The sequence below is a fragment of the Leopardus geoffroyi genome, chromosome B1, assembly GCF_018350155.1.
Source record: "Leopardus geoffroyi isolate Oge1 chromosome B1, O.geoffroyi_Oge1_pat1.0, whole genome shotgun sequence".
Taxonomy (NCBI): domain Eukaryota; kingdom Metazoa; phylum Chordata; class Mammalia; order Carnivora; family Felidae; genus Leopardus; species Leopardus geoffroyi.
The window spans coordinates 21,010,355-21,037,425 of NC_059327.1; the positions used below are offsets into that span (position 1 = coordinate 21,010,355).

A 27,071-nucleotide genomic window follows, 5' to 3' on the forward strand; every position below is an offset into this window, starting at 1 on the left:
TATAAATTCACAGCATTTACTTACCTCTCAATTCATTTCATAGTTTTTCAAATTACACTTCAACCAGTCCTTTCTCAAATGAATACAAATAACAAATAAATGAAGGTCACATTTGTGAAGGCATAGTGTGTTCTTTCTATCAGTTGCTCTCCACTTGCTTGCTACCTTAAATCTTAGTTTAAAAATCTGAAACATATTCACACCAAGTATTCTGATTGGTTGAATATATAAATGAGGGTGGTGAGTGGCCATGAGGAGTGTCATTTCCAGCCTGGCAAAGAGGGATGCTGCAGACTGATCCCAGAGGCTGGGGCAGGAGAAACAGCAGATTAAATATCTTGGAATCAAAAAAAGTCCGGGAACCACATTTCCAGGAGGTAGACGACTATCTCCCAATTGGATAATAGATTCCTAGAATTCATTCCATTGTTTCAAAGTTACTCTAAAAAAGAACTTTGATGGAAGGCTGATACAATGAGAATACTGTAACTCTTCAGGTCGTATTTAAATCTAAGAGCTGACAAAGAAAAATTCAAATTGTTTACTGATCCATCATATGCGGTTGTATTGGTTTATCAGGGGATTTGCCAGATTTTCTGACTTATTTAATAATTCCAATATTTTTATTTAATGGTTCAACAGTGTGCATCATGCACCCGTTGATATTCTCTTAACATTTAAAATGTTCTGTTCATTGTTTTGAAAGAAAAGAAAAATGGTCTCAATAGAACTACGTATCTTGTTTGGAAACATTTAATTGGTATAAAGGGTATAACATCCAATGAGGTCATAATGCTGTAACAGTCAAGAAAAAGAAAGGGTCATTGTAAAAGTGTCTATTAACTTTGCACATGCAGATTCCTCTCTCTAGAATGCTAGTCCTCGCACTGTATAGATGGCTCCTTCTCACTTTGCAGATTTTTAGCTTAAATGCCATCTTCTCAAAGAACTTCCAAGATTCCTTTACTAGGGTAGGTACCCTGAAAATTCTGTCCCTTCCCCCTGTCATACTCTTCCCTAGGTCCATACAGTCCTTCTTTGTATTATGCACCACAATTTAAAATTATTTTGTTTGTTCATTGGTCCTTTGTCTAACTCTCCCACAAACATGTAATCCCACACGGGCAGGGATCAAGTCCTAGCACACATTCAGCATTCTCTTAGGATTGTGAAATGGACAAAGGAACACATATCAGTAGGCCTGGGTCAGATCACTGACTATCAAGGAAAAACTTGTTTTATTTGTTTTTAATTTTTAAAAATTGTTTTTATTTATTTTTGAGAGAGAAAGGGACAGAGCATGAGTGGGGGAGGGGCAGGGAGAGAGAGAGAGGGAGACACCGAATCTGAAACAGGCTCCAGGTTCTGAGCTGTCAGCACAGAGCCCAACACAGGGCTTGAACTCAGGAATGGCGAGATCATGACCTGAGCCGAAGTCGGATGCTTAACTGACTGAGCCACCCAGGTGCTCCAGGAAAAACTTATTTTATATCTCAGTCCCCAACATTCCATTCTCAGAATCCCACCATTTAGGCAGATAAATCTCTCCTCTGTGTTTCTAAAATTAATTTAAAACCTAGCACTGAAAATCAGTTTAGTAAAGACTTAATAATAGTCAAAAGGATTAAACCATCAACATTTTATGTTCTGGATCCTTTTTACCTTAGAGGAAAATTCCAGTCAGTGACAGAACTGAAAGACTCTTTAGTATGTTTAATGCTTTTATTTTTTTATTTATTTTTTTTTTTTTAATTTTTTTTTTTTTCAACGTTTATTTATTTTTGGGACAGAGAGAGACAGAGCGTGAACGGGGGAGGGGCAGCGAGAGAGGGAGACACAGAATCGGAAACAGGCTCCAGGCTCTGAGCCAGCAGCCCAGAGCCCGATGCGGGGCTCGAACTCACGGACCGCGAGATCGTGACCTGGCTGAAGTCGGACGCTCAACCGACTGCGCCACCCAGGCGCCCCATGTTTAATGCTTTTATTAATAAGTAAACAACACATTGCATCAGGTCCAGAGAACCAAATGCAGGTTGGCAGAATTCTTACCCGTGTCACATGGAGTCAAAATATCTAATTCTACTTTGGAATGCACCAAATACACAGTCCTTTCCCCTAGAACACTTTTTATTTTTTAGATTTTATTTTTAAGTAATCTCTATACCCAACGTGGGGCTCAAACTCACAACCCAGGGATCAAGAGTCACATGCTGTTCCCACTGAGCCAGCCAGGTGCCCCTCCCCCAGAACACTTGTATGTGCACCAGTATGTCACAGATTTGAAGAAAGATGACGTTTGGTGAGAGCTGGTGGAATGAAGATCTCCCGAGGTGGAACAGATAACATCGCTGACCTGCCACCAGCCTGAAGGGTATGGCAGTCCTCTGACCAGTTAATGCATGCTGTTTTGTTTGGTTTAAATAGTTTTATCCATTTTAAAACATTTTAGATTTATAGAAAATTTGAGAAAAATATGATACAGTTTCCATAATAGCTTCTCACCCAATTGTCCACGTCATTAACATCATATATTAGTACATCAATGAATCGATACTGATACATTATTAACTTAAGCCTATAGTTTATTCAGATTTCCTTAGGTTTTACTGAATATCTTTTTCTGTTTCAGGATCCCATCCAGAATACCACAGTCCAGGTTAAAGAAGAGTATGATTTTTAAAGGATATACAAATTAAGAAAAAACGTGAAATCTAATAACCAACAGAAAACTCATGGAATGCATTTCCTTTCTTGCTAGCTATTTTTCACTTAGGACAAAAATGAACATGTAATCTCACCAGTATCTAAAATGTACAAATTGAAACATAGAATTTAATTGACGACCAATAGCTTTCTCAATGACAACAGGCAATGCTAAAGGTCTGATTGAACTGGTGGCACTTTATGTTGCTACGATTCTTTTTTCAAACAATGTGGCAAGTAACTTAAATTTCCTTGGTCTAGGCATGTGACTTTTGAGAATTTATATTAAGGAAATAATCCAAAATATAGGTAAAACGTGTATACACAATATGGACAACCATATTAACAAAATTATTTATAATATGAAAAGTTGGGATCAGCCTAAAATTCCAAGCTGGGACGTGACAGAGTAAACTTTTACGCATTTCAGTGAGAATATTACGCCATGATTAAAAATCACAATAAACCAATGATGGACAATTATGTGGGGGGAAAAAACTGGAATCTGTGCACGCTGAATGCAAGTAGGAAAAATAACTCGAAGGAAATTCAGCCTGTAAATTGGGTAGATTAGCATGATTTTTTTCCCTTCTCTTTTTGTCCAGTCTCCATTTTCACAATGTATGGTTTTCTTACTTTTATGGGAGAAAATCTTATAAATTGAAAAATGATTGGCAATTTAACAATCCTGTTATATAAAAAGGTAAATTTTAGTTCCAGGTTTCTCCTGATTCTCTCAAAAGTAACAAGAAAATATTAACATGATTTTCTTATTATCTCTTCCCCTGCTATTTTAGTTCCATTTTTTCAAAGATTTTTAGCAGCTGAGAGCACTCTATTGTCAATTTAAGCCGAGGACCCCTCATTTTACAAGTGGGAGGGTCTCTGGCTGCTGATCAATTAAAAGATTAGGGCGAGATCTTCCACCTTATTAATGGAATAACTCAATATTCTTTGCCAGCAAGCGAGGGCTCTTTCTTTCATAAAACAGTGGTCTCCAAACCCTTCTGATCATGGACCCATCAGTAAAACAATAATTTGTGACTGACATGCATTTTTATTTGTATTAGCTAATAAATATATTATATATGAAACCTTATATGTGAAACTTTATATGCATTTATATATATTTTATACTTTATATATATTTCTATGCCTTCTATTGTAACTTTAAAAAAAGGAAACATTAAAAGAATAATATGTAAATGGAAGTGCTGTTATTTTTTCTCCATGTGCCAAGCGATACCCTGGCTACACCCACCCACTATGGTGTCCACTCTCCATGCTAGAGCGTGGTATACTGCCAAGAGTGTGGGCTTGATGGTCAGAAGAACTTGGCTTTAGGGGCGCCTGGGTGGCTCAGTGGGTTGAGCAGTTGAGCCTCCGACTTCAGCTCAGGTCCTGATCTCAAGCCGCCCTGTGTCAGGCTCTCTGATGGCAGCTCAGAGCCTGGAGCCTGCTTCGGATTCTGGGTCTCCCTCTCTCTCTGCCCCTCCCTTGCTCACACTCTGTCTCTGTCACTCTCTCTCAAAAATAAACAGACGTTAAAAATATTTTAAAAAAAAGAAAGAAAGAAAGAAAAAGGGGAACTTTGCTTTGAATGTTAGCTCTGTCTCATGCTAGTTCTTGATGCCCTGGAGTAATTAGCTAATGTTCAGAACCTACTGCTCCATTTGTAAAATGGTAATAAATAGTATCTATGTCACACAGTTGTAGGACTCGAATAAAGTGTATGTTTTTTTTGTGGAAAAATCATCCAACAAATCGTGGGACAGCTGTAAATTCACTGTCCTCAATCTCGACTGCTCCCTCAATACTGTGACATTTCTTTTCTTTTTTTTATAAATTTTTTTACCTTTATTTATTTTTGACAGACAGAGAAAGAGCACTAGTCAGGGAGGGATAGAGAGAGAGAGAGACAGAATCCGAAGCAGGCTCCAGGCTCTGAGCTGTCAGCGCAGAGCCCGACGTGGGGCTCGAACTCACAAACCGTGAGATCATGACCTGAGCTGAAATCAGATGCTTAAGTGACTGAGCCACTCAGCCACCCCTTATTTTATTTTATTTTATTTTATTTTATTTTATTTTATTTTATTTTTTTATTTTTTTTTAACGTTTTTATTTATTTTTGAGGTAGAGAGAGACAGGGCATGAACGGAGGAGGGTCAGAGAGAGAGGGAGACACAGAATCCGAAGCAGGCTCCAGGCTCTGAGCCATCAGCCCAGAGCCCGACGCGGGGCTCGAACTCACGGACCGCGAGATCGTGACTTGGCTGAAGTCGGACGCTTAACCGACTGCGCCACCCAGGCGCCCCTTTATTTATTTTTTTTAATACTGTGACATTTCTTCCGTGTTTCATCATTTTATTTTCCTCACTCTCTCCAACCACTATTTCAAACCTCTGCTTTCCCACACCTCAATTAACCTACCTCCCTCTCATTCTTAGCTGATGATCTCACATATAATTTTTTTTACTGTTTATTCCTTTTTGAGACAGAGCATGAGGGGCAGAGCATGAGACAGGGGAGGGGCAGAGAGAGAGGGAGACACAGAATCTGAAACAGGCTCCAGGCTCTGAGCTGTCAGCAGAGAGCCCGACACGGAGCTCGAACCCACAAACTGTGAGATCATGACCTGAGCTGAAGTCAGATGCTTAACTGACTAAGCCACCCAGGTGCCCCAATCTCACATATAATTTTAGGGAGAATTTAGAAGGTACTTCAACTTCCACCAAGGCTATAAACACAACCTGCATCTCTACACACAACTACTTGTCTATATCAAATCATTTAGCAAATATTTATTGAATACCTTTAATGGGTCAGACAGTGCTCTAGGTATTGGTGATGGGTCAATGAACAAAACAGATAAAGTTCATGCCGTTGCAGAGCTTACATTCTAGGAATGATATAAAATGAATATGGAACGAGTTACAGAATGATATGCTATGGAGAAAAATATAGCAAGGTTAAGGGTTATAGGGCACTCCAGGAATAGTTTACCCATTTTATACAGAGTGATCATGGAAAGCCTCAAAGATAAGGTATCACTGGAGCAGAGACGAACTAAGTAAGGGACTTGGTCACACAGTTATCTGTGGGAAGAATGTTCCAGGTCAAGAGAAAATAATCAGGTTTTGAGACCCCTGAGGGAAAAAACATGCTTAGCATATTGATGGAACAATATGCAAGGAAACTAATGTGACTAAGGCAGCACTGAAGAAGGTCAGAGAGGTGGTGTGGGGCCAGACCTTGCGCAGCCTTTTAAACTACAGTAGAGAATTATGTTTTTACTGTGAGTGAGCTCGGGTATCAAAGGGATGTGCTAAGCAGAAGAACGATATGATCTGCTTTCTATTTTGAAAGGATCACTGTGGATACTTGATGAAAATATACAGAAAAAGGAAACTGGTTGAAGGGTTACTGCAACATACAGGCATGGGATATTGGTGGTGGGGACCAGGGGTGAAAGTAGCAGTTGGGGGGGGGGCCGGGAATGAGCTCCGCGGTGCGTGCTTTGAGGGTATGCTTACAGACTGACTCTGCTCAACGGGACGGGATGTGGGGTCTGAGAGCAGAGGAGTTGCCACGGATGCCTCCCAGGGGTTTAAATGGAATTGCCATTACTGAGCTGGGAAAACTTTAAGAACAGGAAGATTCAGAGAGTGGGTGGGAAATCAGAAGTTTGATTCCAGGTACTTTGAATTTAAAATTTCTATTAGATGTCAAATACATAGCTGGAAATGAGTCTGGAATCCAGAAGAAAGGACCAGGCTAAGGATATTGTTTTTTTTTTTTTTTTCTTTTTTAGTATTTATTTATTCTTGAGAGAGAGAGGGAGAGACAGAAAATATTAATTTGAAAGCTGTTGCAATGAGATGATACATAAAGTCATAATGTAGATAAATAAGAGAAGTCCAGGGATTGATCTCTGGAACAATTCAATGCTTTAAAGTTCAGGAGATAATGAGAAATCAGCAATGGAGACCAAGATGGAAATGCCACCATGAATAAAAATGGAATGATTTGGATGAGAAAGTAAGTAAAAATATTCTGGAAAGAAAATAATGGCATGATATATACAGGAAAATACATGTAATTAAAAACCACTAGAATATAAAGTGGGAAGCCAGAAATTTAGACAAGACTCATGTGTTGCCAAACGAGGGAGACTGGCCTCTGGCCTGTGGGACACGTAGAATAACTGAATACATAGAAGACATAGAATCGAAGAGTTAAAGTTGATTTTAGACCTCCAGCTTCAGGGTGAAGGATGGATTTTTACAGCGCTCTGGGAAGGGAGTGTAGGCAAGAATGTAAACAGTAAAACCTATAGAAGACTGCAATGTCTCAAACAAAAGAGATGATTGAGATCCTGAATTAGGGTAATGATAGAAAGAAAGAAAGAAAGAAAGAAAGAAAGAAAGAAAGAAGGAAGGAAGGAAGGAAGGAAGGAAGGAAGGAAGGAAGGAAGGAAAGAAAGAAAGAAAGAAAGAAAGAACATAAGAGAAACAAAGAAAAGAAAAAGGGGTTGGAACCAAAAAAGAAAAATTAGGAAGTAAAAACATCAGCAGGATTTAGATATTGAGGGAGGGCCAAGGAAGCCAGAGAACTCTGGCAAGGCTGCCAAGCTTCCAGAAAGGTGGAGAGTTGGAAGGCTGAGCTGGACGGCAGTGGCATTAACCAGTAAAAGAAACAGATGAGTCATGGTCTGGGAAGGGAGAAGGGGGTGACTTCAGCTTTTGATGTGCTGCATTTGAAGTGTCAGTGGATTAAGGAGCCATGTTTGGCAGGGAGATATGTAAGTTTGCAACAGGAGAGGTCAGAGCTGGAAAGAGATTTGGGAATTGTCAATACAGAGGTTATAGATAAAGAACCAGAAAGGATAAGATCATCCAGGACAGGAGTCAGCATTCTCCTTCAAACCTACAACTAAGGCCAGGATGGCAGTAAGAGAGATAATAGGAAAGAAGCAAATATGGCAGGGGGAAGGAAAAAGGGGTAGGAAACAAAAATAGGTAGAGAGTAGAAGAAAAAAAAGGCTGTATGTACAGCATTTTAGGCCAACCATACCATGAATTCTGTGCAAATACCTGTGGTTTTATTTTTAATATCCTTTCCCAGGTCATACAGCATTTTTACCAGCCTTCTGACCACAGTTGCATTTCAAACAGATTACTTCCGGGAACAATTTGCAACAATGCCTAGACCTATCTTTTTTTTTTTTTAAACTGGCCAACTAAAACCACAACATTATTGCCGGAACAAAGTTTATTTCAGTTCAACAAACATGTACTGACTAAGTGCCAACGGTATAGAAATAAGTAAGGCATAGTCCTCTGCGCCCAACTTTTAACCAGGGTGAAAGACTTAGACACAAATAGTCAGAATGACCTTTTCACAATATAAATTTGACCCTATCACTCTACTTAAAATCTTCTGTAGCTGAGACTGCTATTTTTCCCCCAATGTCCACAATTTCCTTCTTCTGACATGGTTAATATGGTTAACATGGCCACTGAGAATAAAGACTAGATTCCTAACCTTCTGTGCAAGTAAATGTGGCCATATAAGTTCTAAACTAAGTGGAAATGGCATCGCAACTTCCAGAAAACATCCTTAAAGGGAAGGACACTTACTTCTACCCCTCTATCCTACTTTCTTTGACCTGCTGTCTGGAAGGTAGACATGATGGCTGGAACTGGAGCACCCATCTTAGGCCAAGAGGTGATGTTGGAAACGGAGGATACACAATAAGCTGTGGACTGGCTACAGACTTTGAATATAGAGAGGATTAGTTACATTGTTATTTTGTTATTATTGTTTCTGGCGGCGAACAGCCAATTAATATACTGTTAGTATGATAATTATAATATAGCTATGTCCACCTTCAGCTCTAGCCATCCATTCATCCACCCTGCTGTCTGACTCTTAAGTAGAAATGGAACACACCACAGAATTAGGATCAGAAATATAATACTAACCCAGTACAAAAATAATATTTACAAAGTGAAAATTCAAGTATTTACCAACAGACACATTAATGTGAACAAAGCAATATGCTCACTAAATGCAACATTAACAAAAAGACGTAAAGTTCATTCTTCAGACATCAGTATTATTGATTTCCAACTTCAAGATAACTTTACTAATATTTTAACTTACTTCTTTTGAAGGATTCATTGGTAATGTAAAGATAGTTTTCCAATATGACCAGACGAACATTGCAAAAAGTAGATGATAAGCAATCAGGCACACAACTAAAATGAGAAAAACATAATTATCATTATAATATGCAAATACACATTAAAATCATAGTATTCACAAAAGATCTGCTTGTTCTAAATGAACCAAATTCTTCAATAACTTAATTATTTCATATCCCATGATTAGAAAGCTCTCATCTGTAGACACCCCCAATCTATTAGCCAAATGGCTAGAGAGACCTTTCTTATATTATAAAAAAGTCAGGCAGCTGTGCCTTCAACTTTAAATAATAAACACAGCATTAAAAAAATGTTAAAACTTCAGGCTTAAAGAACTTCACTGACGAAGAATAGCAAAACCAGTTCCTATTTGAGGAAGTATTTGCTAATTTGGCTTAGATGTAGTCAAATCTGTTGGCACTGATTGTTTTAATAACTATATATTTAAACAGAGACATTCTGGACAAAGAGAGATTTCCTCCAACAGCGGTTCAAGTGTCTTGTTTATCACATGGGACAACTTTTAAGAAAAGTACACTTTGTTCAAGCAATGTATATAAACACACTTTGTATGGTGTTTTAGTTGTGAAATACTGTATTAGGCAAGCACAAAATATTCTGTATGTGGTGATAATGAACAATTCTGGAAAATACACTAATATATAAATAAATTCTATAAGATACAGCTGAATAAAATGTTAGTTTAAAATACAGCATGCTTGGTATTTTAAACTGTATGACAATTTCTTAAAGCATGATGATACGCATAGAATCATTTAAAAATTCAGTAATCCAATGAGGCACTTAAATCAGTGTGAAATGGCTGCAGCTAATGATATTTTCCATGAACTATATGGATGACTCAGGAATGGGGTAATACTCTGAGTTGAAACAGGAGATTGTTGATATTCCTGTATTTTGAAGCCACCAAGAATCTTTGGCACAATGGCTACCATTTCAAGGGAGAGGTCTTTGCCAAATGTCTAACAGAGTTCAGTCTGGGGACTGAGAGAAGTCTTTAACCCCACCATGACTCCACATTCTCAAAGTATAATTTATTAATTCCAACCAACTCTACAGGAATACTATTTTTAAAAAACTACTTTTACAATTTCACATCTAAAACAATAACAAAACGTATCTTACCTTGTTCTCCAACGTTTTCCATGGACACTATAGAAATAAGCAGAAAACAGAGATTAGTAGTAGATTATGACATTTACGGCAAACAACAGAGCCTGACGGAGACATAGGTCACTTGAGTAGGTTGATAATTTGGCTCCCCTTCAAACCAACATCGTTAAATATTTGTTCAATTTTACTTAGAGGAGAGGTGACTACTGCTAGGGGACAGGGTGGAGAAGGAAGGCTGGTATTGTTGGTATTTCAGCCCTGACGCCACACAGAAAACAACCCATCAGGCGTCTCCTTGCGGGTCTTATTCCTGTATCAATTACTTTCTTAGCCTTCCTCCCGAATCAGGGTTCAGATAAAAGCAGTGTTCTCCATGTGAGGACATTTTCAGAGGCATGTATTGTTCTTTACAAGTTGGCAACTGCCTTCAGATAACTCTCCAGGAAGACTAAAATGTTGGATCCATGGCACACGCTCTGGTCATATTTCTAGAAGTGTAAATTCTTATGCCCAATGGCTAATAGCTCCCTAGTGTACAATGAGAGATGCAGGTAATGTGCCTGAGAGACTGTCATCTTTGAGGGGCTTATAAATACCCCAAGGTAGATGAGGTCACTAGATTAGGGACCGTTCAGCTGAAATGAGCTGGGACAAGAAACAGTATCTAGAAATAACCCGGGCACTTGTCCTACCTCCTATATTGTGTGCTTGTTTTGTTTCCCATTTGGTCTTCCTCCATTTGTACTAAAGTCCATTTTGGAGGTTTTGGCCTATCTCAAAGTTGGAAGTTGTAGCCAGCAAAGATTTGATATTTCCTGGAATTTAATTTCGTTGCCTTAAGCACTGGAACCAGAGTGTAATGTTGTGAAAGATTTTTAAGATTATCTGATCCAACAAACATCCTTCCCAAGAGAGCTACTGAATGTTAGTATAGGGTTTCTAGAGGCAACAGGAGCCCATGGTTTTGGAGTAAGTCCATTCCATTATTGGACTGCTCTAAAGAATGATTACAGCATTATAGTGTGCTGAAATTAGTCTCTTTGTGGCTTCTTCCTATGGTATCCAGGCTTCTAACATGTAGCATGAAACAGAAAATCTAAATGACAGACCTTCACGTATTTAAAGTTATTGAGTCTCCATGAAATTTTCTCTTTTAGTCCAAATATTACATGACTTCCAGATCTCTCTCCAACCTTGATGTGGCTCCTTTAAATACAGTACTTCTTTGATTCTCAATTTCCTTTAACATTTTTTTAATGTTTTTTTAAATTTATTTTGAGAGACAGAGAGAAAGAACACACACATGTGAGCAGGGGAGGGGCAGAGAGACAGGGAGAGAGAGAATCCCAAGCAGGATGTGTGGTGACAGCACAGAGCCAATGCAAGGCTTGATCTCACCAAGTGTGAGATCATGACTTGGGCCGAAATCAAGAGTCAGATGCTTAATCACTTGAGCCACTGAGGTGCCCCTCCTTTAACATTTCTAATGCCCAGAATGGGACAGGCAGACAAGATGGTGACCATGTGAACACCTTCAATATTATCACTATGGGTCACAATTTTAATTTTCACTTCAAAAGTTTATTTGCCTAATTTCATCTTGCATTAGCCTAATTACTTTCTGGTCTGTACCCTACAGTGGTAATATTTTGCTTTAGAGATTTCTAACTTTCCAATATCCCTGGGAATTTAAACCTCTTCGCCAACTAACTGCGGTACAACTAGGCAACGAGGACTCTGACTTGTTGAAAAAGCCTAAGGAATCCCCACACTTTCTTGGCACTGATGGTGTACAGGAAGAGAGCAAGTGAGGATGGTAAATCATCATCCGAGTTATCAAAGATGTTCCTGTTTGCCGCGAGCACAATGGTGGCCTTCAAGGATTCCATCTTGGAGTCTGGAACCAGCCTAGACACCGCAAGGCTGGCGGACTGGGGCACCAGTTCTGGTTTCCAGATGCCCTGTCCTCCTAGCGCTCCCCTCCCTCATTACTCATTCCTCTAAGAAATGGAATGAGGCATCCGAGAAAAGGCTGAGTGGTCAGTTATCAGTTCAGAATTACTAAGAGTGAGACTTTCTGTTGCAGTATTATCTTTAAAAAAAAACTCTTGGGTAAAAATAAAACGTAAAATCCAGGTTGAAGATTGAGACTATGGGCCAAAGCAATAACCCCTAATACACAAAAGGGTAACAAACTGCTTCTTGATTCAAACCTGGCTTGACTAAACATTCTTAAAAATGTATGCTAAAAAAAAAAATGCATACCCTCCCTTACCTCTTTTGCATGCATTATCAAGCAATCATTTAATACAGGGGTGAGTAAACTACAGTCCTGTTCCAAATACAGCCAGCCCCCTATTTCTGCAGACGAGTTTTTACTGGAACACAGACATACCCATTTGCTTACGCGGCTATTTTTGTGTTATAATGGCAGAGTTGGGTAGGTGTGACAGGGACAGTATGGCTGTATTTCCTAAAATATTTACTGTCCAATCCTCTATAGAAAGAGTTTTCCAACCCCTGTATATTAGAATTCTTCAGAGAAACAGAACCAACCCCCCCCCCCCCCACCACCACCACCACACACACACAGTGAGAGGAAGAAAAGGGACTGACTGAATTTAAGGAACTGGCTCACATGATTATAGGTACTGACAAGTCTGAAATCTGAAGAGCAGGACGGCAAGCAGAAAACCCAGGAAAAAGTTAATGCTGCAGTCTTGGGTCCAAGGCAACCTCAAGGCAGAATCTTTCTTCGGGGAACCTCAATCTTTTCTTTTAAGGTCTTCAACTGATTAGATAAAGTCCACCCACATTATGGAGGGTAATGTGCTTTACTTAAAGTCTATTGATTTAAATGTTAATCACATCTAAAAAATACCTTCATAGAAACATCTAGACTGCTGTTGAACTAAACAACTGGCCATCATAGCCTACCCAGGTTGACACAAAATTCATCATCACACCCCGATGTTATAATTGAGTCTTATTCCAGAAATCTACTAAGAATATATGTGTTGATCTTTTATATCATTTCTCAAGTGGTTACTATTTATTATATGATTATTATTTATTATAAAGCAATAAGTCAGAACTACATATAGCAACATAACTATGTACCTCCTAGAGAGAAACTAATAATAAAATCCCTTTTCATACTCTAAAAACCCAACTACAAATAATCTCATCCAAATTAAATTTACTTATACATCCTTATGATTGTTTAGGATGCTATCAAATCCTATTCTCTAAACAGCTCTAAAAATATTAGAGCAGATTTAGTCTCAATTGATTTAAATTCAATCTTGATTTAAGCAGGGAATCATGTCAAAGATCATTCTAGTCCTATATTGTCACCAAGTAATTTTTTTTTAAATTGGCTTTGGTGATTATACATTAAGAGTTGGTTATTGGGGTGCCTGGGTGGCGCAGTCGGTTAAGCATCCGACTTCAGCCAGGTCACGATCTCGCGGTCCGTGAGTTCGAGCCCCGCGTCAGGCTCTGGGCTGATGGCTCAGAGCCTGGAGCCTGTTTCCGATTCTGTGTCTCCCTCTCTCTCTGCCCCTCCCCCGTTCATGCTCTGTCTCTCTCTGTCCCAAAAATAAATAAACGTTGAAGAAAAAAAAATTAAAAAAAAAAAAAAAAAGAGTTGGTTATCAAGAAGTATATCTATTGATAAGAAGCAGCCCAGTAAGCTGCTGTTAACTTAAATCTAGTTCGACTTTCAGTCATAAGTTCCTCCAAAATCCAAAACTTCAGATACTAAAATACGCCTTCATAGTAGGAAAAAAAAAGTACTTTCCCCCTTAAATTAGCAAAGAACAGTTATGTAATTGTTGCTAGAACAATTTGGTTTTTAGGTACTTTCACTGCAGATGTATGCTGCTGTGATCTTTCTATTTCTTAGTCTGAAGTTTATTTGTCTTGCCTTCAAATTCAAACTCTCTTTTATGGAGGAATAACTTACCTACACTGCATATACACAGTAACTTTTCTATGTAAATCCACAGCACTATTTCCAAATTCAGTTCGACACAGATACATCTCAGACCCATATATGCAGTCTAATAATGAAGGATGCCAACCAAAACTAAAAATTTGGTTCTAATGAATGAAGTGTAAGAACAACTTTATAGCCAAGCTCTATTTTTTTTTTTTTTTTTTTTTTTTGGCGGGGGGCAGGGGCGGAGGGAGCTTATCTTTAACTCATTTATTGAAAAACATCCACTAACTACTCTATGCTTATACTATTGGGGATAAAATAGAAAATGTGATTCCATCCCTGTGCTCAAAGAACTTAAAGTTTATGAGATCATTTTAATTGAAAGTTAAAACTAACTGAAAAAACAAGGAAAGTTTTTAAGGCATTGTGAATTAAGTCATCGAAGCAGTTGAAATCAAAAATAGTAGTAGCAATACAAATATGCTTTACTATCTCCTGTCTGAACCAAGTCTCTCCTTTGACCTCATATCTCGGGCTGCTATCCCATTTTTCTGGACTTTTCACAAGAAAACTTATTAAAAAATTTTTTTTTTAATGTTATTTATTTTTGAGAGAGAGAGAGAGAGAGAGAATGGGAGAGGGGCAGAGAGAGACGGACACACAATCAGAAGCAGGCCCAGGCTTTGCACTGACAGCAGAGAGATCGACGCGGGGCTTGAACTCACAGACCACAAGATCAGAACCTGAGCTAAAGTCGGACGCTTAACTGACTGAGCCACCCAGGTGCCCCACAAGAAAACTTATGTTAGCGATCATCCCAATGCACTGTCTCTACCCCCTCTAACTTCCTGTTAGTTCCTGAACCAACTCCAGCTGGCTTTTCAGCCCCGTATTCTACTGCTATCACTCCTGTTCAGGTCACCATAGCCCTCCCTTGCTGCTAATTCTCAATACTCAAGTTACTCTAACAGAACTAATTATGCTCTTTTTGTTTGCCAAATTGACAGTGAATTCTCCGACTAAACTGGCCGGTGGGAACCCCTTGACGTGGGATCCTTTGTTCCTTCAGCTACTTTCCAAGAAGATCTAGCTCATTGTTCAGGTTATTACAGATCAGAATGTGGGTGGTAGGAGGTACATGACAGATCATTCCTGTGAATACTAGCGACACTGCTACCAGACCAGCTTAATGACAGACCTAAGAAAATACAGTATTCCGATCAATACTTCCAGCTGAATTCCAACTGCATTCCTTTCTTCCTAACAAATGTGTTCTAATTAATTTCTTTACACCACATCTACTTACATTTTACGTCTTTATTAAACTGTGTCTTTCCTTTGTTATCCTCAGATGTCACTGAGATTTTATTGACAGCCGCAGTCCATGCCTTCCTCGCTGACCTCATCTCATGCCCCCTCCCCTTCATGGGCAGAAGGCTTCAGCCACTCCAGGCTGTCTTGCTTCTTTTTTTTTTTTTTTTTTTTTTCAACATTTATTTATTTTTGAGACAGAGAGAGACAGAGCATGAACGGGGCAGGGGCAGAGAGAGACGGAGACACAGAATCGGAAGCAGGCTCCAGGCTCTGAGCCATCAGCCCAGAGCCCGACGCGGGGCTCGAACTCACGGACCGCGAGATCGTGACCTGGCTGAAGTCGGACGCTCAACCAACTGCGCCACCCAGGCGCCCCAAGGCTGTCTTGCTTCTTGAAAGTGCTAACATCGTCCCCTCTCTAGATCCTCTGCACTTGCATTTAACTGGTTGGTAGGAGACCCGGACTCCGGTCCAATCTTCCTAATATGTGTGACTTTGATCACGATATTCAGCTGATCTGTGCTTTGATTTTGTTGTTTAAACAAAAACTTGTACTTTACCTGGACAGTTCCTCTGGCTCTAAAATTATCCTCAGTCCTACACTGTCTGATGTATTCTGACTTTTAAAAGACAAGGAGAAAAGTCACTCTTCAAATAAATTTATCAGTGGGTTTATAGGAACTGTTTTGTCAAGGACAGAGTGGTAGCTTCAGAACAGAAACGAAGAGAAAGGATAAGGCCTCATAAGGCAGAACTTCCCAACACATGGCTTCCAACTGGGCTCCAGACTAACATCCTAACAGCCCTAACCACAAACATCATGCCAGGCAGTCTACAGTCCTCCCTGGATCCCCACACAATTCCTTAAAAACTCATTTTATAATAGGAAAGCCATCATCTCTTTTAAAATGGAAACTGATAACGTCATCTCACTAAAAACCCTCCCATGGCTTTGCATTGAATTTACAATAAAGTCCAATCTCCTTTACATAGGCCTCCATGGTCGACCATGATCTATCTGGCTCCTACTTACGTCCCCAAGACCACTTCTCATCACTCATCCTGCTGCGCACTAAGCTGCAAACAGGCTGGCCTTCTCTTCCTAGAACATACTAAACCTTAGTGTCTTTACCCTGTCTGCAAAGCTCTTCCCCAGCTCCATTGTTGGCTAGCTCTTTATCATCCTTCAAATTACGATTTCCGTGTCAGTTTCTCACAGAGGCCCTCCTGTCCAGTTCACCCCTGCGATCATCACAATATACTGTTTCTTCCTTAGCACTTAGTGCAATCTGCTAGAGGTTTCTTTCCCATGTCTCTCACTGAGGTTTGAGTCCTGGCTCTGCCCCCTGTTTGAGGTTTTATCTTGGCCAAGTTACTTAGCCACTCTGAGCTTTATCTCAATATTTATCCCACTGGGCTGTTTTATGAATTAAACTACATGAGGTACATAAAAGCACCCAGAATAGAACCTGGCGTTAAATAGCAGGGCTCGATAAATGTTAGCTGAATATGGAGCATAAGTATCACAAAAGAGGGAAGTGTCAGGAGTATGCGTTCCCCAAAGTTTGGTGTTAACTGCCTTATAAACAACCTGGAGTAACAAGTATACACTGCATTCTTAGCTGCAGGAATGCCACAGATTTCTGGAGGATGCAATGAGAAGTTGAGGGAAAGAAGTTGCTGGAAGAGCTTTTCAGTGCGAACAAGCAGAAGAATGCAGGTGAATTACAGTGGGGGCAAATTAATATGAGAAAAACTAAATCGACTGTTTGTTAATTTTTGCGTGTGAGAGAGAAAGAGTGCAAGTGGGGGGTGGGAGAAGGGGCGGAGAGAGAGAGAGGGAGACATGGGATCTGAAGCAGGCTCCAGGCTCTGAGCTGTCAGCACAGAGCCCGACAAGGGGCTCGAACCCAAGAACCATGAGATCATGACCTGAGCAGAAGTCAGACGCCCAACTGACTGAGCCACCCAGTGGCCCCTAAACAAGTGATTCTTTAAACTATATTTTCTTTTCCTGCCCCTTCCAGAGCTCCTTTCTTGCCAATCTCTCCCCACCTGCACCCCGCCCCCACGCCCACCATGCCCTGACCAGGTTCTGAGAGAGCCTGACACACATCAGAATCTCTGTATCAGGACCGGAGCTGCATCACTGTGGGGAAAGTCAGCCTTCCCAGGTGGTTTAATGCATTCCTCCTGCCTCTAACCCAGAATTTATTTCTAACAAACTATACTGAGCTAAACCATGTGCTAGAAATTACCAAAACAACCACGCAAGACTGGAAAACCTTTCCCAGAAAATGGCACAATGCAACCTCAAAGACAAAAGATGAACCAGAGTCAGCCAGACAATATAAACCACGAGACAGGAAGTCTCTACTTTAAAAATAGGATACAGTCCAAAAGGTTATGCAAGGCATTTGTCATCTGGGTGGTTAGGCTTCCATATTAGCCATCAAAAGCTTTTCTAATGCATAACCCACCTGCAACTATATTGCAAAATTATAAATGAACAATGTTACAAAAAATTAGAAATTCTGTGGAGAGAAGCCTTTTGAACTGCAACAATCACACTCACTTCCTTTCCACAACTAGAGACAACAGCCAGGAGTCCTGGATTAGCTGGTTTGGGAAAGTACCACACACTGAGAGGCTTCAACACCAGAGAACTGTTTTCTCAGTTCTGGAGACTAAAAGTCCAAGATCAAGGTGTTAGAAGGATTGGTTTCTTCATAGGCCTCTTTCCTTGGCTTGTAGATGACCATCTTCTCTCTGTATTTCACATCATGTTACCTCTGTACATCTCTATAACCAAATTTCCTCCTCCTAGGACACCAGTCGGATTAGGACCCACCCCAGTTAACTTAATTATTTTAACCTAATTATTTCTTTAAAGGCTCCATCTCCAAATACTGTCATATTCTGAAATCTTGCAGGTTAGAATGTTAAGCTATGGGTTGTGGGGAGACACAATACAGCCCCTAACACTCTCCAAATAAGACTGAAGTTCAAGTAGGGCGAGGTCTGGTGAGAGTGAGAGGGCATCGGTGGGCTGGTGAGGGGCAGGAGTCCAATGTCAAGGGGTGAGAAGAAACTAAAGGAAGGGATAGTATGCTGAATGCTTACTATATGCTGGGGATTGTACTAATATTTTTTAAATGTTTCTCTCATTTAAGCCTTATAGCATCTGTCAGGGAGGTATTATTATAATTTTAAAAGTCAGGAAGATAGTCTTACAGAGGTAAAATAACTTTTCTAATGTTATTCAAGTCATAACATACGGAGCTAGGATCTAAATATAAGTCTGCCTGACTCCAAAATTCTTTCAAGGATTCCACGTGGCCTCCTGGGCTCTGATTACAAACCCCCTTGGCTTCTCTGTCCAGGACAGCCGTTCCTCCTTCGTTGCTCTCACATCCTACTGGCCTGCTTAATACCATGTGGCTCCCTATCACTTCTGATTCGGGACACACTGGAGAGCAAGGTTTAAAATGTCCTCTTTGTCACCCTTCTTCCAGCAACTAACTTAAACACAACCTAGAACCAGATCGTTTTACAAACTTTGGACACAAATAACTTAAATATTTGGTCATATTTCAGGGTAGTAGTTGGACCTTGGCTTTCCTGAGTTCTCATTTCAGGAACTGGGGAGGACACTGAACCTCGGGCCCCTAGGACAGGAGTGAGACAGCAATGCAGGAAAGATTAGGAGATGGGACGGGGGTTTGCTGATCCCTCATCAGCAGTAGCGGGAAAGAAAGATCATTTTTGAGGTCAGCACTCCCCAGCGCACACACCCCTATGGTACGTCTCCCACTTGTAGAAACTGGCCATGAAGACAGACACAACTTTCATCTCTCCTGAAATGGTAATTTGTATTTCTTATACATCAAAATCCTCCCAGTTAGAAGTATTTTTCTCTCTCTCAAGAATCTATTTTAGCAACTTGACCATATCACTGCTCCAGATAGCTAAGAAGCTCTAATCTACAGAAACAGTATAAAATGCAACTTACCCAACTGAAAGCTGGGAACACGCACTTGCATCATTAAGAATGTATAGGTCTTTCAGTACATCAATTTTTAAAGGGAAGTCCCATGATTTTAACTTTGTCCCATGATTATGGCCCTGAAAAACTTACTGCAACTTTCCCCTTGGCGAAGAGGAGGGCAACTCCTAAATCACGGACTGTACTAAGCAGTGCAGTTAAATAAGGAAATCTGATCTCAGGGTTGGTCCCTTGATCTTTGTGTCCTCCTTTCAAGGCTTACTCAATGGAATCCTATAATCCCCAGTCTCAAATTAAAATAGAAGAGATTCCCCGTGCCAGCAAGTTGTGCAGATCTCAGTGCACACAGAGTTACTCATCCTGTTAGAGAGAATCGTATGGGCTCTTCCTCCTCCACACATGGCCATAATCACCTCAAATACCTACACTGCCTGGGTCTTTTCAAGACCAACTGCCTCTCTTTCCAATTCCAGATGGCCTTGTTTGGGTTGGGCCTGGCAGGCATGGCTGATTCCTGTGAACCATGCAAGGCTCTAGGAGACACCACACCCCTGCAAAGTCCCACCTGGTTCCCGCATAATGGTCCACTATGAGGAAGACAGTCAAATAGGGATTTCAGATCCTGAAAACGTTTCCTACACTGGTCAGAAACAAGGTTGCCAAGTTGGAGGGGCGTTCATGATTACACTGTCCAACGTAAACTATCATCTTTCCTACACGTTTATATACATATTTATTTATGGGTAGCAAGCAAAAATGCCACTTGCGGTGTGGTTATTTCAGCACTTAAAAATGTGTATGATAATACAGAAATAATTTTTGTAGTATATCTTTAATGTCATTAGATCAATCTCATGATCTGGTAGAATCATCACAGAGGACAATACTGAGAGTGTTTTGTCTTCACTACCAAACATTAGCTGTCTTGATTAAGTAGAAAAATTAATGCTTATTTGCTTCTACAAGGAAACGGGCAACCTTCTAAATACTCCTACAGTTAGCAACTACATGTCGAGTACTAAATGACCAGGGTAACTATTACACAGTGCATTAATACGTTTAAAAATTAAACAAATATTTCTACGCTTGTGTAAATTCTTCGGCATTTATGCAGAACTCCAGAGGAAGGAACTGTAGAAAGCTGTGATTCCAACCTTTGTGTCTACGAGGCTCATCAGAATAGAATTCACAGCAGCACCCCTGAAGGGAGAAATCAAAAGATCTAAAACAACATCAGCACCAGCAATAATTCCTGCAGTATTGCACTGGGTCACAATGTCTATTCGCACACGCAAGGGTATCAAAGGGGGACTCATCCTTCAGTACTGAGTCACTGGGAAGCACTATTTTCTCTTGTAACTTCACGGCTACATATTCACATAGTAAACCCACACACACAATCTTTCTTTGATCTCAGCTTGAATTAGTACTTCCCTTCTTACTTGCAAGCAGCCATCCCCTTGCCCTAGACTGCAATTACTAACATGGCACCAGCAGTCTACACCTGACAGTAACTGCAGCAATGTATATTCAGTTGCAGCAAACTTGATACAATTTGACATAATCATAAACTGGCAGTCCGCAGATGAAAAATCTTCACTGCCTCTGCTGTATGATCCATTATATTACAATAGTGCAATAGTATACAAATACCGCCAATCATATGGCAGACATATTCATTCATTCATGTACGTAGGAAGTTCTAAAATTTGTGTACAGAATTGAGTAAGACAGTCATCAATATTTGGAATGAGTCTCTTCCTTGCTCATTGTGTGAGCTGCCTCCTGTTTCCTGCCTGGATCTCTCCCCAGTTGTACGTACTGATTTTTGCTTCTGTTTGTAAACCATTTTCACTTACCCTAGACCTGCAGGCAATACAGATTCGTGAATTGTGTAGTCCCTGTATGGTGGGTAAGGATCTAGTTCATGATTAATACCGTAGGTTACTGAAGCATCCATAGAAACAGGTATGTTTCCCCCACTTCTCCCCGCCAACTCATGTTACCAAGTGTATATACCATTTACACTTGTGAACGTGTTGCTTTTTAAAAAGATAAAATTTCTACCAGTTAGCATTAATGCTCTGGCTACTCAAAAACTGTTGGCGAATTTTAGACTATGTACAGTGGGCCAGCAGCTCTCAACATCTCTGCCTTGGGCGGACCTGATGGCCAGCATTTCATGAGGGACACACTCTCCAGGAATGAAGGCTGCCTCATGGGCCAAACGGGATTATTCACAATTCCCAGACCACCAACTTTCCTGCTGGCCATAAAAGGACAAGGCAGTTAAAAACTGTTACAGTGACATTGGTATGGACCTCACAGATACCTCTGGAGACTTTCAAATCTGGATGTTTACAAGGGCATACATATACAGGCTTCTCTGGAATCACACTTTCATAAGAAATCACCTGCTAGGAAAACTGTATGCTGATCCTCAAAAAACAAACAAACAAACAAAAATTAAACTACCATATAATCCAACATTACGTTTCTGGGTGTATACCCAGAAGAATTGATCTCAGGGATTTGAACAGGTATTCATTTGCACACCCATGTTCAAAGCAGCATTGTTCAGAATAGCCGCAAGGTGGAAACAACCTAAATATTCATCAACCAATGAATGGATAAATAAAACGTGGTCTATACATACAATGCAATATTACTGATCCTTAAAGAAGAATGAAATCCTGACACACTCTGCGACACGGATGAACCTTGAAGACATTATGCTTAAGTGAAATAAACAGACACGAAAGAACAACTACACGATCCCATTTATGTAAGTTACCTAGGAGAGTCAAATTCATAGAGACAAAAAGTAGAATGATGGTTGCCAGGAGCCAAGGGGAGAATGGGGACTTATTGCTTCATGGAGACAGAGTTTCAGTTGGAGAAGATGAAAAAAATGCTGGAGATGGATGGTGATGGCGGCCCAGCCATGTACACGCACTTAATGCCACTGAACAGCACACTTAAAACTGTTAAAATGGCAGATGGCGGGGCACCTGGGTGGCTCAGTCGGTTAAGCATCCGACTTCGGCTCAGGTCATGATCTCACGGCTCGTGAGTTCAAGCCCCACGTCGGGCTCTGTGCTGACAGCTCAGAGCCTGTAGTCTGCTTCGGATTCTGTGTCTCGTTCTCTCTCTGCCCCTCTCCTGCTCATGCTCTCTCTCTTTCAAAAATAAACAAACATTTAAAAAACAAATAAAATAAAATGGCAGATGGCTACAATAGTACATTTATTATGTTATAAATATTTAGTTAACATATATATATTTAAAAAAAAATTTTAAGCTTATTTATTTGTAAGAACAGGGGAGGGGCTGAGAGAGAGAGAGAGAGAGAGAGAGAGAGAGAGAGAGAGAATCCCAAGCAGACGAGGGGTTCAATCTCACAAATTGTGAGATCATGACCTGAGCCAAGATCAAACTGGACTCAACCTACTAGCCACCCAGGAGCTCCTGAGTTATATATATTTTACCACAATAAAAACTTTCAAAGAATCACTTGCTCTAGAGCCTATACTCAAACTGAGAAATTAAGGTAATATCCAACTCAAGCTAAAGTTTTCTTTCTCACATCTGGCTGTTTCCACAGTTAAGGGTTTTTGTTCTTTAATCTTTTCAGAAAAAGGAACCTCAGAAGTGGTAAATAGAGAACAAACTCTGCTGAGACGTAGATGTCTGGCTAGGCATTTCCAGTGAAATGCTTCATTCATGAGCCTTCCCAGATTCTCAGTGCTTGGGATTCAAAAGAATGTCTGGGCAAAATTACAAATTCCACTCCTTCTTGACCTTCTCAGTCAATAGGAAGTGGATGAAACTGTGAATGAAAATCCAAGGACCTCAAGGGTCTCGGACATCCACTTCATACACATATCGGTCTTAGACTGTTAGCCTTAACTCAAAGTTAAATTACGTGCAGCATACTCTGTTCAACAAGGGCGAGCGCAGGGGAAGGGGGAGTTGAAACATTTAGAAGATCTTCCTTTTTTTAATCTAAAAGGGATAAAAAAAAATGTCAGCACGTCACGGGGAGATTTCAGTCATCTGAAAACTATTAAAACAGAGTCTGAGCGCTTCGAGCAAAATGCATTTCACTTTTCAGTGATTATTTTAACTAGTGCTAATATTTTATATGTTTGAAATTATTTCTAATTGCTCCTTTAAATTTTCAAATGGATTCTACAATTAGTTTTATCAAAATCCTTATTACAGATGATTATACTTCAATATCCAGAAAGGGGGGAAAAAAAAGGCATTTGATTGTTGAATTTGTGTCTTAGTTTGCTAGGGATGCTGTAGCAAAGTGCTGCTGACTGGGTGGCTTAAACAATAAAACATTTATTTTCTCACAGTGCTGGAAGCCAGAAATCTGAGATCAAGACGTCAGCAGGCTGGGTCTCCTCCGAAGCCTGGCTCCTTGGCTTGTAGACAGCCACCTTCCCCCTGCATCTTCACATGGTCTTTCCTGTGTACCTGTGTCCAAACTTCCTCCAAGGAGTATTAGAACTCATCCTAATGACCTAATTTTAACTTAACTACGTCTTTAAAGGCTCTCTCTCCAAACAAAGTCAGATTCTGAGTTACAGAGGGTTAGGGTTTCAACATGAATTTGAGGGGAGTGAGGGCAGGAATTCAGCCCATAACTTGAAACTATAAAAATATTACAAAGTTGTTTATGAACATCTGAGTGGTCAAATAATAAAAAGGTAAAAGAGATAATACTCTCATAAAGGATTCACGTTCTTTGATGCCTAAAATGTCTACTGGGCTCACAAAAGGCTCAAATAAACACGTTTAATTTGTCTCCTTTCATTTGAGCAAAAGTAAGTGTCGAATACTACTGTCTACAATCCTCTGTGTCAGGGAGACATTGTTAGGGCACTCATTAAATTTTCTGTGGATTATCTACATATAATAAGAAAGTTAAGCTTGCCTAATAGAGTAAAGCCTTCTTAAAATTTGGATTGAATAATTTCAGATTTCCCAGCAATCCACACCCTGGTATGTAGGTTTCTTTTTGATAAACTTTTAAAATTGGGGGTGTTCAGAGTAGAGACAGTAATACATTCAAAATAAAAATTCAACATCCACATTATTAAATTCTCAGTTCTTATTTTATGTGACATGTATTTGTTGATTCCTACCTCCTCTCTAAGACCCCTTTCCCCCTCCCTCTCCTCCCTTCTCCCCTCCCCCAAGCTTCTCCTTCTCAGTCAGTCTTCTTTGCTGGGTCCTACTCATCTCCTGAACTCTCAATGTTTTGTCTCTACTCACTTTCCATTTATTACCCCGGGTGGGACAAATGTATCCAGTGTTAACTCTTCAAATCCATTTATATGCTGAAGATTCCCAAATGTATTCCTCCAGTCCAGACTTTCTCCTAAATGCCGAAGTCACAAATCCAAATGCCCACTCCACATCTCTATTTCAATGTCAACATACCCACCACTGGTCTAAGATCACCTCCTTCTACCTGCAACTTTTCCATCTCAGCTGACTGCCATCCTTGAGGGTGTTTAGCCCCAAAACACTGGAATCCTATTTACTCTTTTTTTTTTCCACAACTCAGGTAAATAGGTCTGGAAATTCTGTGGTTACTACTTTGAAAATACATCCACTACCCCCATCATGGTCTGATATACTATTTTTTCTCACCTGGACTGATGAAGTAGTCTACTTGTTACACAGCAGTAGGAACGATCTTTAAACATAAGTCAGAGTACGTCACTGGAGTACTCAACATCCTGCAATGGATCACCTCTCTCACCCCAAAATCTTCCCAGTGGTCTACGGGGCCCTATATAATCTCTGCCTTTTCCACACCCCTTCGACCTTGTCACCTACGTCCCTTGCCCCGTTCCCTCCACTCCAGCCAAAATGATCTCCTTATTCCTCCTCTAACTGCTTGCAGACCGCTGTCTTAGGGCTTTCAGCTGGACTGTTCCATCTCCCTGAGATGCATTTCTTCTTCACACCAGCATGGTTCAATCCCTCAGCATCTCTAGGTTATTGCTCAAATTTCATGAGCACCCTTTCCCCCACTGCTACCATATTTAAAACGTGAATCTTCCACTGGCATTCCTAATCCTCTTTGCCTTGCTTTTTCTCGTGACACTTAGGTCATAGAAGCTACTTACTTAGGTTTCTTATTTGTTCTCCCTACCCCTGCAACTAGAATGTTAACTTTAAGAGCAGCAAATATTTTTGAATGAATGAATAAATTAAAAGGGCATTCTTTAAATCATGGATGGTTGAAATGTACTCAATTCTTGGATTTGGTAATTATTTGCTAAATGCACGTTTGGGGGGGGGGGCTGTAATGAATCCCTACTCCCTACCCCCTTCCGACTGACATCCTGCTCTCAGTTCTTAGCTCTTAGTATGTCCTAGTCCTGGAATCGGCGACATTTCATTAAAAATATGCTATGATCCAAGCCTGATTAAGGCAAACCGGTCTCTCTCCTTCACCCCCTCACATTCACTGACCTCCCTAGAGATGCCCTCGATAATCACTGGTCATAGTTAAGTACATAAATCTCTTACTGTCTTTCTTCCTAAAACATGTCATATGGACTTGCCTACTTAGAAATAAATTTGATCACAGATTGGCCCCTGAAGTTTGGAGCAGGCTTATGACTTCCAGTTTGCAGCTCATAATAGAAATCTCTTACCTTGTCTGTAAGTGGTATCAGGTGTCTCTCATGACACCTTGACATCAGCTGTTTTGCGGCAGGCTGCTTTTCCCATTTGTACCCCCAAAGTGAATAACATGTGCAGTAGAGAGACTACATTTTAAGGCACACCATCTTTCATATCCCTACAAATTTGGTGAGAAGCCACACTTCAGATTCATCTACCTACAACTTTGAGATGACTCTTGGGCCCCCAAAAAGATCAGGGACAGACTCCTGTCTGAATTTTAAGACACCTCATTTGAAACACACCCTTCAAATACGGTGAAAATCCAATGTTTCCATAATGCAACTAACACAGAGGCAGAAACTTGATTTTTTTCTCTCTATAAGAAAATACATAACCATGACAAAGCATTTCAGTTTTCCAAATTTCACTGAATTATAATCCAATAAGCCTATAAAGTTCTTGGAAATACATGAACTGCTTTTTACAAGGATTATATCTATCATAAGATGATCATGAAGACAAAGTGCCTTAAAACTGCTGCATTCTTTGGATATTGGTTTTAAAGGACATTTAAAGAACAAGTTTTTTTTTTTTTTTTTTTGTTTACTGGTGTTTATTTTGCTGATGCACTCCTCTGGAGCACTCCTCTGCTCCTGTAGGGTGGCAATGCTCATGGATAAATCCAGAGAGGTCAAATTAAGTATAACAGGAATGCTTAATTTACACTTCACAGGAGGGGAAATTTCGGGATGCCGCGGAGAAATACTGACAAAGAAATAAAACTCAATCATCTATAAAAGCCCTTCTCTGTCATTTGCATTTTTAAAATGTAATCACCAACATGTCTAAAATGAACTGCCATCAAATACGCATTTCAGAGTGCAGAGAAGCGCTAAATGATAAATGCAGCATGTAGTTTTCGCTGAAGAGGGCCTCCAAATAAAAATGGATTTTGTAACATTTCTGGCACTAATATTGATAATTGAATTTAAAAGTCGCAGCCAGATGAAAAGTCAAGCGAGGGAAAATGCTACACAAACGTTTCACAATGTGACATAATTCTGAAAGGAAAAATTTCAAGCAATCGTGGTTTGTTACTTTACTGCTGCCA

General features: G+C 40.1%; 1 protein-coding gene across 2 annotated transcripts in view; it reads right to left on the bottom strand.

Moving 5' to 3' along the window:
• The window catches only part of ZDHHC2 (zinc finger DHHC-type palmitoyltransferase 2), a 69,828-nt gene that overhangs the window by 35,642 nt on the left and 7,115 nt on the right, over positions 1-27,071 (bottom strand). The window contains exons 1-3 of one of the 2 annotated variants that reach the window (XM_045454945.1): positions 19,313-19,455; positions 10,056-10,082; positions 8,869-8,963 (exon numbers count right to left, since the gene is read on the bottom strand). In XM_045454945.1, the coding sequence (XP_045310901.1) occupies positions 8,869-8,963; positions 10,056-10,082; positions 19,313-19,346 (156 nt within the window). In that variant the 5' untranslated portion in view covers positions 19,347-19,455. Of the gene's footprint in view, positions 1-8,868; positions 8,964-10,055; positions 10,083-19,312; positions 19,456-27,071 lie in introns of those variants that run through there. The other variant, XM_045454934.1, reaches the window with a different exon arrangement.